Source organism: Rattus norvegicus, chromosome 6, assembly GCF_021556685.1.
Source record: "Rattus norvegicus strain SHRSP/BbbUtx chromosome 6, alternate assembly SHRSP_T2T, whole genome shotgun sequence".
Taxonomy (NCBI): Eukaryota; Metazoa; Chordata; class Mammalia; order Rodentia; family Muridae; genus Rattus; species Rattus norvegicus.
In genome coordinates, this window is record NC_141539.1 from 42,637,707 (window position 1) to 42,649,345 (window position 11,639).

Below are 11,639 nucleotides of genomic sequence, written 5' to 3' on the forward strand. Positions count from 1 at the left end.
GATGAGGCCAGAACCATCCAAATCTAATCATCTCCCACTTCTGAACACAACTACACTTCAGTACATGAAGTCTGGGAGGACACTTCAATTCCAAACCATAGTGAGGACCAGTGAGCTCACCAAGTCTCAGATTTCTTATTTGTAAAGTAAGAACCCTAGTTGATTTCACAACAATGTTAAATAAAATGATTTCAGCAGAGGACAGTGGGAGCTGATCCATTCCATGGGAGACATATATAGCAGCAAACGCAGCTTGCTTCCAGAAGCTTCTATACTATTTGAGGTGATAAAACACATTTTGAAGTAAAAAAATAATCATGGACATATTTCAGAATGCTGATTTTGTAGTTCAGTGAACACTCTTGGCTGAGTTTGTTTCTCACGAAAACACATTTAACAATCACTTGGTGAGGGGAGGGTGGATAGTTAGGCACCAGTTTCTCCACATCTCATCATAAAATCCATTAGCAATATGGACAAGTGTTTCTTCTAAAGTCTTAGCATCTTCTTTGTTCTCATCTGACTGCCATGTGGAGCTTCAAAAGTTAACCAAAGATGCTGTCTGGAGAGACCTAGACAATGGATTTTCACTTCTACCAGGGAAATTTCTCCGATTCCCCCTCCTTATGGTCCTCAGAGACTTGGGTTGGGAGGAAAGGAAGGAAGCTTTTCTCTGCAGGCATCCTTGGGAACAGCCCTCTAGAGAATGGTATGCAAGCTGCAAGAGTAAACTTGTACTTGAGAGTTTTTTAGCAAGGCCGGGAAGATGACTAACTCAGGAAGGGTGCCAATCAACAGTGCTGGCAGATGTCTCTTCACAATGGTAGGTGGCCAGTGAAGCATTCCCTCAAATATTTGCCTGTCAGCCCCTTGAAGGAGAGCCGTTTCAGCTCTTCAATAGATTGTTTCTTTGTGGCTGCCGCAGCTAAGCAAAACTGACATCCTCCTACAGGGGGGCCTTGTGGAGTTGAAATGAGGAAGCATTTCAAGCTGAGAACTACACAAACCTCATCCCAGATGTGCCATTCGATTTGCTGAGCTCAGCCCACATACCTTTCCCTTGTGACAAAGCCAAGTCTGTCTATCCCATGTAGCTGCTGAGGCAGGACAAGGGTAGCTGCTCTCCACTGCTCTGTCCTCCCTGCTGCTGTGCCTCTGGGTACCCTGAGTTTCACACATCTGCAGTGTCTAAGACTTCTTCAGTGCTGGGAGATGGTGACCTGTGGTGCAAATATCGCTCAGCATTTTCTGAACACTGCTGTTTAAGAAGCAAGTGTCCCCAGCACATGGCTGGAGATGAATGGAGTTGCATAGTCGGTGACCGTAGGTGATTCCAGATTTATTCTCTACATGAATTTGGTGGTTGTAAATATCATAGGCTCACAACCATTTTTAAATATGTTGATGGCCTTAGAGTCAATGGGATTTGAATTTCAAGTTCACCTTTTCTGGAAGGGAATCTGGTGGGTTTGCATGGTGGGTTTACATGGTGACTGGAGTTGCTGGTATTACCTCAGAACTCTTCCTTGATGATCTCTTTTGGAAGATCTTTTTGGAGGAAGACATATTTTTGGCAAAGTAAGCATGTTTCTTTGCTTTGCTTGGCTACACTAATATCCCTACTATGCAAAAAAAATTCCAATTTTGCTTAAAATTAACAAGATGATAACCTTATTCATAAAATAATCTTGCTTCTATCACACGAGTGTAGCCTTTATAAAACTATAAAAATCGAGTGCTGATTCAGTTTGAAGAGCTAATTGACATGATTTGAAATTGAATAACATCATCTCATGATTCCAGAACTGAGTAGAAACAAATGAAGGGAAAATAGCCCACCCCACGCCCCCAGCAAGAATCGTGTGGAGGGGTCATGAATGAGGAGGTCAGGTTCTCTGCTTGGAAAATAGGGGGTTTAGTGGGTACCACTCTAGGTGTTTCAGGTTCTTGCATACCACAACAAGAAGTTGGCAAGAAAAGTGGGGTCAGTTTACTAGAAATAGAAGCAGCAGAGTGCAGAGGGAGAAAATGTAAAAAGTCAATGGTACCTGCTATACAGAGTGGGGCTTTATGTCACATAGTGGGGGCTTTCTGACTCACTTGCCCAGCATGTGCTTTTGGGTCATTTTCATCCTGTATACTTTCTTGTGCACATTCGTTTCCATGTAGTTCTTCATAAACCTGCATGTTTCATTGCTCTCATAATCATCTTAAATCTCCATCCAGGGGTGTGCATTTAAGTATTATAATGAGCCACAGGTCAGCTTTCCCTGGAGCATCTCTCTGTGTTAGTCACTTCAGCCAGTTCCTAATCAGCCCATACAGTGAGGTAGGGTGGGGAGGCTTGTATAGTAATTTGCAGCCTTTGCACGTGGCCTCTGGTCCTCACTCTGTCCTGCTCTCCTCACTGGCACATGCTGGGTAAGGCCAAGCACCGCTCATCTATCAGAAGGGCCCATTGCTTGTTACCTCCTTAGATTTTCACCAGGAAAGAGAGAGAGAGAGAGAGAGAGAGAGAGAGAGAGAGAGAGAGAGAGAGAGAGAGAGAGAGACAGAGACAGAGACAGAGAGAGACAGAGAGAGACAGACAGAGAGACAGAGAGAGAGAGACAGAGAGACACACAGAGAGACACACAGAGAGGCACAGAGTGTGAGAGAGACAGAGACACAGACAAAGCCAGAGTAACAGAGAGAGGCAGAGGCAGAGAGGCATAGACAGAAATAGAGGCAGAGACAGAGTCAGGCCTGTGTCTGAGCTCAGGGAATGCATTGCATCCATAAGCACTGGCCAAGCTGAACAGAAGACCTCACAGTAAAGATTTAAACCAGCTCAGAACTCTAAGGTCTTTGAAGGCAGAGTGGTAAAGGGAGGCAGGAAGTGGGAAGATAGAGGCGGAGTCAGGCAGTGATAGGTGGAGATGTAGAGACAGAGGTATATTTGGGTAGAGGCAGAGACAGGGGTAGGAGAGACCTAACACATTCTCAAACTCCTAGAGATAGCCTTTAACCCAGAGCCATAATCGGCAACAAAGTAAGGCACATTTGGATCACCCCAGTATTTGGAGCTCCCATTTCTTTCTTGCTCACTTACTGAAATGCTCTGCGCATGCCCCTCGGGAAACATTTCCCAGTTTTCTCCATGGGGTGGGGACAAGCCTGACTTGCAATTAAGAACAGAGGAATTCCCCAAGAAACGTTGCACATTCAACCCCAATAAGAATATATTGTACCATTTAATGTTCCAAGTGGCCCATTTGGTTGGAGTATGAAGCTGAATGAATTTCACATACGTCTTCATTTCTTCCTGGATTTCTCCTGGATATCAGAACTATGTCACAGTTAGAGCAACAGAGCCTCACCCAGGGGTCTGACTGAACGCCCTCACCTGGGGGCTGGTAGGATTCTTGATTGGATGCAAGAAGACTTTTCTGGAAATTTAAAAATAAACTGCCTTGAATAGTCTTTCTTTGTGCTTATGAAGTGTTTCTTTGCACATGCTTTTCTATGATCCTGGACAAAACTCCACGTGCAGATTATTAATCTCATTTGTTAAAGAAGAACCTGAGGATCATAGATATTAAATGTTTCGTTCAAGTTTGCCAGATGGAGACCCAGGGATCTGAACTAAAGTTTTCCAGTTTGCCATTCTCTTTCCCTACCAACCACTGGGAACTGAGCATTGACAAACTACACCTCTTGTGTCCGGGGTCCATAAAACTGGGTGTTTCTAAAGGGACCTGTTGCTGCTCTGTGCTGTATGGAGTCTCTCTGCAATGCTGAGAAGGCTAAAGCCCCTGGTGCTAGAAAGAGAAGTGGTCTCACGGTTGAAGCTGATATCCCTCTGTGGACTACAGATCAGAACCTTTGAGCATGACTGATCCATGGCTCCTTGGCTTCCTAACACTGCTGTGGCTGGGTTCCAAGAGTAGACTCCACCGGCGAGCCAGGAGGTAGGAATTACCGTATGCTCTGGCCTCAGAAGTTGTACTGTAATCACATATGCCTGTACTCATGGGGAGAGACAGAGTTTCCTTTTTTACTGTCAAAGTCACCCAGGACAAAGAACAGGTGCAAAGAAAGATGTTACTGTGTAAAATATGGTCTGTCACTAACTGCTGTATAGCCTTCTGGAAGAATTGATGTGAGTATAAACACATGCATGCGTGCAAGCACGCACCAGAGATCTAAATTTAAATATGGTGGCAGAAAAATCTAAAGAAATAACCTAAATCAAAATCACACTTACTATTTTAGACTCGTACAGTGACTGAACGGTAGCTTAAAACGTCAGCCGCTCTTTCCAAACAAACAAAACAAAGCCCCCCCCCATCAAATTAATCAAGCAAGCAACCAACAAAAACCAAACAAACAAACCCACCAGTGATGCTCAAAAGTTGAGCTTATGTTCTTTACACGTCTTCATTTTCTGTTGATTCTCAGAGTCTTTAATAGCAGCAGTCTGCCCTTAGCTTCCTTGTACTTTCAAAGATATATATGGGTTGTTTTTTGTTTGTTTGTTTGGTTGGTTGGTTGGTTTTTTTTTAGATAGAAGTCTCTGTTAGTGACATTTCAGAGGAGAACGGAACATTGGAGAAGAGCAGTTTGACTCACTGTCTTTGTGGTTGAAGCTCCCCACGGTTCAATGCTTTTCATTGTCCCCCAGCTCCACCAGAAAAATCCCAGCTGGGGCACTTGAGTAGGTGGGGACCCTTCTTTCCTCCTGCCCTCCAAGAACAAACAAAGAATCAGGAGGAAAATGAAGATGTGAAAAGTAAGTTTGACATCTCAAAGGCAAATGGGGGAAGAAAAAAAAAGCCAGAGATTACCTTCTCTTTCTCTTCCTTTTAAGACAAAGGTGACTTCTTCGAGCTGACTTCTTTGTTTCCCACTGAGCTTGCTAATGTGTCTTAATTATCCCACTCTTTATTCCTCACAGCATCCAACTTCTCTTTATTATTTGATCAAGTCCATTTCATCAGCCGCTCAAAAGTAGTGCGTTCTGAGACAGAAGAAATTAGCCATGAAAAGAGCATCTCCTAAATATTGGTTATAAGACCCCTGTTTCTTTCTTTCTTTGTTTATTATCTATTTATTTATTGAAGCCTCATTCTGAAGGCTCTATCCTGAGGTCTAAATGTCGAGGGGATCTAGGAGGCTGGGGTACAGTGGCAGGCGCGTGGTCAGTGTCAGCCCCCAGCCTCCTTCTTCATCATTCTGCCAGCATGCTCCTGAGAATAAATGAGGTGGCTTGTCAGAAGTCAAGAGCACGGTCCTGGAGCACAGGAAAATGCATCCTGAATTCTAACCATTCTGTCTCCATTCGGCAAATCTGCTTCTATTATTTTTCTGTTTAAAATGCTCCACGCATCTCTGCTGAGGATCAACCCCGGCCTGGACCACCTGGACTCTGCCTGTGGGTCCTGCTTCTCCCTTTCTGGGCTCCTCCTCCCAGCCCCAGCAGCCCGCTTTCGTCTTTTAGAAGACTGTGGGGTTTATGTGCTGGGGGAGAGGCAACAAAGCCATTTTTCATGATTGCATTTCTCTCTTCCTGGGTCTTCCTTCCCCTTCCTTCCTCCATCTCTGCTGTAGCCTAAAGCCCTCTCTGCCCAGAGCAGGCCCGGTCTCTGCTATACACCAAACCACAGGTCCCGGTTACACGCTGTGCCTTTCTTGGGTTTCCTGGGGGATGTATAGGAGCAGCAGCGATATGGCCATTGTAAATGGTTGAAATGAGCAGGAGCCAGAAATCCTGCTCCTGGAGACCATGAGTACATTTTCCTCACTCAGAGCCAGAGAACTGAGTGTCCCTGAACAGTCCTGAGGCTTCTGTTATGAGACATCTCTGAAGAAGCTCTTTAGTTCAACAAATGTGAGGCTAAGACCACCTTCCACTCATGCTTTTTTTCAAGATCTGAACCTACCGTGACATTTCTAGTTATCTGTTCTGACCTTATATATGTCATGATGCGTCCATGGGTCCTGCCCTTACAAGGGCCTTGGTACTTCCACAGGGGATGCTCATTCACAGGACCACGATGCTTCTGTGGTCCTGTCCTTATGTGAGCCATGACATTTCTACAGGGACTATATTTTTGTACAGCCACCGTGCACCATCATTTTTGCCTTTTCTCCAGTTGCCCTCTCTCATCTCTCCACAGCCTTTGGTCTAGCCCTCTACTTCTCTCTCCTCTATAATGAAGACACCCTCCTGATGAACCTTGGGTATAACATCTGTGTCACTATAAAATGACTAGGTGCCACCAACCATCCTCCTCCTACCCAAGGCTGTGTGGGTAGATACCCAGAGACACCCAGCCTAGCTTCCTGTTGAAGTTCATAGGTGATAGCAATTTTTATTAATTCCAAACTCTACTCCCTTTCTTAGGAAGAGATCAGCAGGATGTGAGCAACTAGAAGCTCTCTTCATGAAAAGGCAGATCTCATCCACCTTCTGAGCCCTACTAAGGGAGCCAACCTAGCGGTCCCCTCCTTGGCTTAAAAATGTCATCTTAAGTCTAGCCTCAGTCCATGGTGATCTGATTCTTATACCCAACCAGTGAACTGAAGTTGGGGGCCCCTATGGTTGAATTAGGCAAAGGCTGAAAGAAGCTGAGAAGGAGGGCAACCTCATAGGAAGACCAGCAGTCTCAACTAACCCAGAACCTCCAGATCTCTCAGACACTGAGCCACCAACCAGGCAGGACACAAGATGGTCCGAGCCCCTGAGACATGACAGCAGAGGACTGCTGGTCTGGCCTCAGTGGGAGAAGATGCTCCTAACTGTCCAGAGACTTGAGGCCCTGGGAGTGGGAAGACCTTGGGGGGGGGGAGGGGTGCACCATCTTGAAGACAGGGGAGAGGAGGAATGGGATGAGGAACTGTGGGAGGGTAGACCAGGATGGGGATAATGACTGGACTGTAAAAAAAAAAAAAGGGGTAAACAAACAAACAAACCACCACCACCAAAACACCCAAACCAAAACCCGTAAATTAGAAATTTTGAACAATAAAATGTCGTGGTTTACTACCAAAAAAAAAAAAAAAAAAAAGTCACCTTAAGAAGTGGATTGCATAAGAGCCCCCAGTGGAGAAATCTTTTATGATTGTATTTTGTGCTGACAACAGCTCTAAATTAGAGGGTGCAGCTGACTGGAATGAGCTTAATTCTCCATACAAATGTGGGTTCTCAGAAAGAAATCGCTTTTTTCAGGTCTAAAATCTATTTTATCTCCCCCCTAATTAGGAGAATATGTAAAGCAAGAGTAAGGGATGGCGTTCAATTTGCCATAAAAAGCAAACCCAGTAGTTTATAAGATCACACTTCCCAAACAAGCTCCGGCCCATTAGAGGAGATCATACATAATTCAGGACTCACTTGTTACTGCGTGTATCATGCAAATTTGCTCAAATTACATTTGGGAAAAAAATGAGGTTCATCTTCCAGCCTTAAGTAGACTATTAGAAAAGGGAAAAGCCTCAAAGAGTCAAAGGATTTCAGTGACTCCTGCGTGAACGTGGACTGTGAGACCTCAGGTGACAGAGTGGAAAGCACAGGATGGTTAAGTCCTCACAGAGCAGGGACCCAGCAGGCAGCACCTGTCTCCATTTATCACTCATGTCTGCGTTTGCACAAACATCACTCAGCATCCGTCGCAGGGCAGACCCTTCTACTCTGGACACCTTTTGTTGCTGACATTGTGTGAATGCTGTCCTTCTGGAAGACGTTGCTTGGGATACTATAAATAATCATGACATGGTGGGCTTGTAACTACACACGTGTATATGTCAAGGATCTGGAGGCTAGAAGTCTAAGTAAGATGAGAGGGTTCTCTGGGACAGGTCACTTCTGGGTGGCAGACCATGACTGCCTGCTTTTTTTTTTTTTTCTTTTGCCCGGTGGACTACGGTGAGGGAAACTCTCTGGGGTCCTTATAAGGATGCTAATCTCATCACGAGGGTTCCATCCCCATGACTACATTGCCTCCTCCAAAAGTCCTAAAGTCATCACATTGAACTATTTATTCATTATTTATTTATTGAAGTCTCATTCTGAAGGCACTCTCCTGAGGTCTAAGCAGGAGGGGCATCTAGGAGGCTGGGGGTTCACATGCTTGGTCAACTTGTCAGTCCTCAGTTTCTCGGCTTCTCATCTTTCTGCTTGTCAACTCCTGAGACTGAGTGAGGTGGTTTGAGAGTTCATTGACACCAGGCATGGGGCTTTCAACATTATAAATTCAGGGGACGGACAAGAACTTTGCCTCCAAATGAAGGTATACACAGAGATATCTCAGGATTAAGGGAGATCAGAGAAAGAGCCAGTGGGAGAGGAGAAGCCAGTGTGTATGTAGAAGGTAGAAGGTAACGGGTGAAGGGCTGGGAAATCTGAACAATCCCGGGAGGGCTTTTCAAACTGAACACAGATCTTATCTGCTACATCTGACAGCTAGATAATCTCTTCTCGCCTATTATTCATAATCTTAGAGAAAAAAATCTATCAAATAGGAAGTAAAATAATTACTTGTGAAAGTAATATATGCATACTAAAAATCTGTAGCCTGCATTAAAAATTATGTTATTTCTATCAAACAAACTTGAAGAAGACCACACTCACATCCATGCTGACACAGCCTGCATGCACACAGCACACCCTCACACAGCATGCACATCCACACCTACTGTCACACATAGGCATCCTGCTCAGCACAAACGTGACCACCCCACCCATCTCTTCAAATCCTCCTCCAGTGGTTCCCCTTTGACAGAGACATAACAACTCCTCTGGTTCACCCACTTCACAAGGTAGATCAGAACACATCTGCATCTTATCTCTCGCAGTTAACTGGATATAAACAGTCCAGTCCAGCTGTGTTCTTAGACACCCTCCCCCGTGTTACAGTATTCATATACCTGCATTGTTATAGTGTGCATATACCTGCATGACCCCATCCATTCAACCCACACTGTACCACTCAGATGGGTTTCTCTCTGTGACTTGGCATCCAAGTGAATGCCAAGCATGAGCAGATTTCTCAGGTTCTACTGTTAGACTGTGATCTTCTCAGGGCACAGTACTTCTGCTTATCCCTTTGAATGCTGAAAGCACCAAGGCTTCTGTGTCATGGGCCTTACATTTCTGTTGTCTTGATCAACAAAACACACCTGAACCTAAATTTGTACTGCAAAACACAAGGTACATACATTGCATTTTTCAGAAAAGGAAGTTGACTTTAAAAAAAATAATGCTGTATTTCTTACTTGGAATAATTATGTGATTTCTTATTGTGCATGGCTTTAAAGTATTACAATCTATAAAATAGTAATTTTTGAAGTTCTAGAACCCTTGCACATAGAGGCCTTTGTAGCTAAGTTTGTTAACTGCCTGTCAATGCTGTGTGTGTGTGTGTGTGTGTGTGTGTGTGTGTGTGTGTGAGAGAGAGAGAGGGGGGGGGGGAGGGAGAGAGAGGGTGTGAGAGAGAGTCTGTTTGTGATTGAGAGCACATATGTGCTGTGTATGTATGTGAGTATGTGTGTATACTGTGTGACTATAGGTATGAATGTGTGTGCTGTATGAATATGCATTGTGTGAGTGTGTGTTGTATGAGTATGTGTGTGAGTATATGGTGAGTGTGTGTGAGTGTATATGTGTATGTGTGTAAGCATATATATATGTTAGCATATGTGTGTGTGTATAGGTGGGTGAGTGTATATATGCTCTGGATTTCTATCTTCTAAAAACCATGGAGGAGCTCAGTCTTTCTCTTCATTCTTCTCCCTTTAGCTTTAGGGATAAAGCACAGGAGCCTTGCACATTCTGAGGAAGTGATCTACCACTGAGCTTCATCTCCAGCCCTCATGACTTCCAATTGTCAGGCGTTCTGCAGAGTTGAAGACTTAAAACATGTAACTTTCCAGAGCAATTTGGATTTCCCAGCAAAACTCAGAGAAGGCGCAGGTGCTTCTCATCCCCCTTTTCCTCTCCCACATCTCTGCTGGAGATGGTTCTCAGCCACGTGCTCTCCCATTCTCAGGTACAGATAATTCCCACACACATCCCCAAATTCTCCTCTTACCAACATCCTCACCTGAGTGGTCCATTTATCACACCTGGAAACTCCTACATATCATTGCCACCTATCGATCACTTGACATCAGTGCTCACTCGTGGCAGTGTACACTCTGGGTTTTTACAATTGCAAGAATGGCATCTCCCTCTGGTTCCAGTGTCATGCAAAGCCGTGCATTTGCCATAAGAATCCACTGTTGACCAAATGTACCACTCACTCGTTTTTCTCACTGAACCCTTCCATGTTCAGCAAACGCATTTTAAAACTGTTTCCATAGTTTGGCCTTCTCTAAAATATCATATAATTAAGTCCTGTAGAATGCAGTCTTATTAGAGAAATGTCAGTTAGTAACAACTATATACAGTGCTTTCCTGTCTTCTGACCGGGATAACATGTTTCTCTTTAGTGTTGAATGATATGGAATTGCTTACCAATCTAAGCTTAGTTAACCTTCTGTCTACTGTAGGCATCCTGGTGTTTTCAACACTTCTTCATCTTGAAACAGAGCTGTTACAAGCATGTGAAGGACTTTGAGGGACATACATTTTCACCTCTGTTGGATAAATTCCAAGGAATTGCTGGTTCTTAGATATTAATTTTTTTGCCATGTACTTACAAGTTAAAGAAGAAAATATTATCCATGCATTCATATGGTATATTTTAAATATCTCTTCCTTGATTGTTCCTTTCTCTCTAGCCTGCTCTCTTTCAGAGACAAGATCTTACTTTTTCACTGCATAACCCAGGTTAGCCTGACACAAGATCTACCTGCATCAACCTTTTAAATGTTGTGATTATAGGAGTGAGATAGAACACTTGTGATGGTTTGTATATGTTTGGCCCAGGGTTTGTCACTATTAGGAGGTGTGGCCTTGTTGGAGTAGGTGTGTCACTGTGAGTGTGGGCTTTAAGACCCTCATCCTAGTTGCCTGGAAGTGAGTGTTCTGCTAGCAGCCTTCAGATGAAGATGTAGAATTCTTAGCCCCTCCTGCACCATGCCTCCTGGATGCTGCCATGTTCCCATCTTGATGACACTGGACTGAACCTCTGAACCTGTAAGCCAGCCCCCAATTAAATGTTGTCCTTTATAAGACTTGCCTTGGTCATGGTGTCTGTTCACAGCAGTAAAACCCTAACCGAAACACTCAACCTTGTTTTTTTTTTTTTTTTTATGATATATATCTTATTTTAGTATATGTTTGTGGTTGTATCTGTTCATGTGTGGCGCACATATGTATGAGTACGTGTGCACATGTTTGCATTTGGAGGCCAGCAGACAATGTCAGGTGCCCCTTTCAATTGATTTTCACCTTGTGCCTTTGAGGCAGGGTATTTACTTGAACCATGGACTCACCAGTTGCTGTGGACTAGCTGGCAAGTACGCCTTGCAGCTCCCCCTGTCCCTGCTGAGATTACAGGTGTGTGCCTCTGCTCCTGGCTTTTTATGTGGCTGCTAGAGATCCAGATGTGGATCGTTGGGCTTACGCAGGTGACATTTTCAGCTGAGCCGTCTCTCTAGCCCATATGAAGCAGCCAGCATGAGCACACTGATGCTCAGGGGACGGAACAGGGGCA

The 11,639-nt window shown here is 44.3% G+C and overlaps 1 protein-coding gene across 5 annotated transcripts in view; it reads left to right on the plus strand.

The window, feature by feature from the left end:
* The window catches only part of Nbas (NBAS subunit of NRZ tethering complex), a 341,775-nt gene extending 330,618 nt beyond the window's left edge, over window positions 1-11,157 (plus strand). For all 5 annotated transcript variants that reach the window (XM_087554759.1, XM_087554760.1, XM_087554761.1 and 2 more), the window contains one exon: window positions 9,779-11,157. In XM_087554759.1, the coding sequence (XP_087410885.1) occupies window positions 9,779-9,784 (6 nt within the window). In that variant the 3' untranslated portion in view covers window positions 9,785-11,157. The remainder of the gene's footprint in view (window positions 1-9,778) is intronic.
* The last annotated feature ends 482 nt before the right edge of the window (window positions 11,158-11,639 follow it).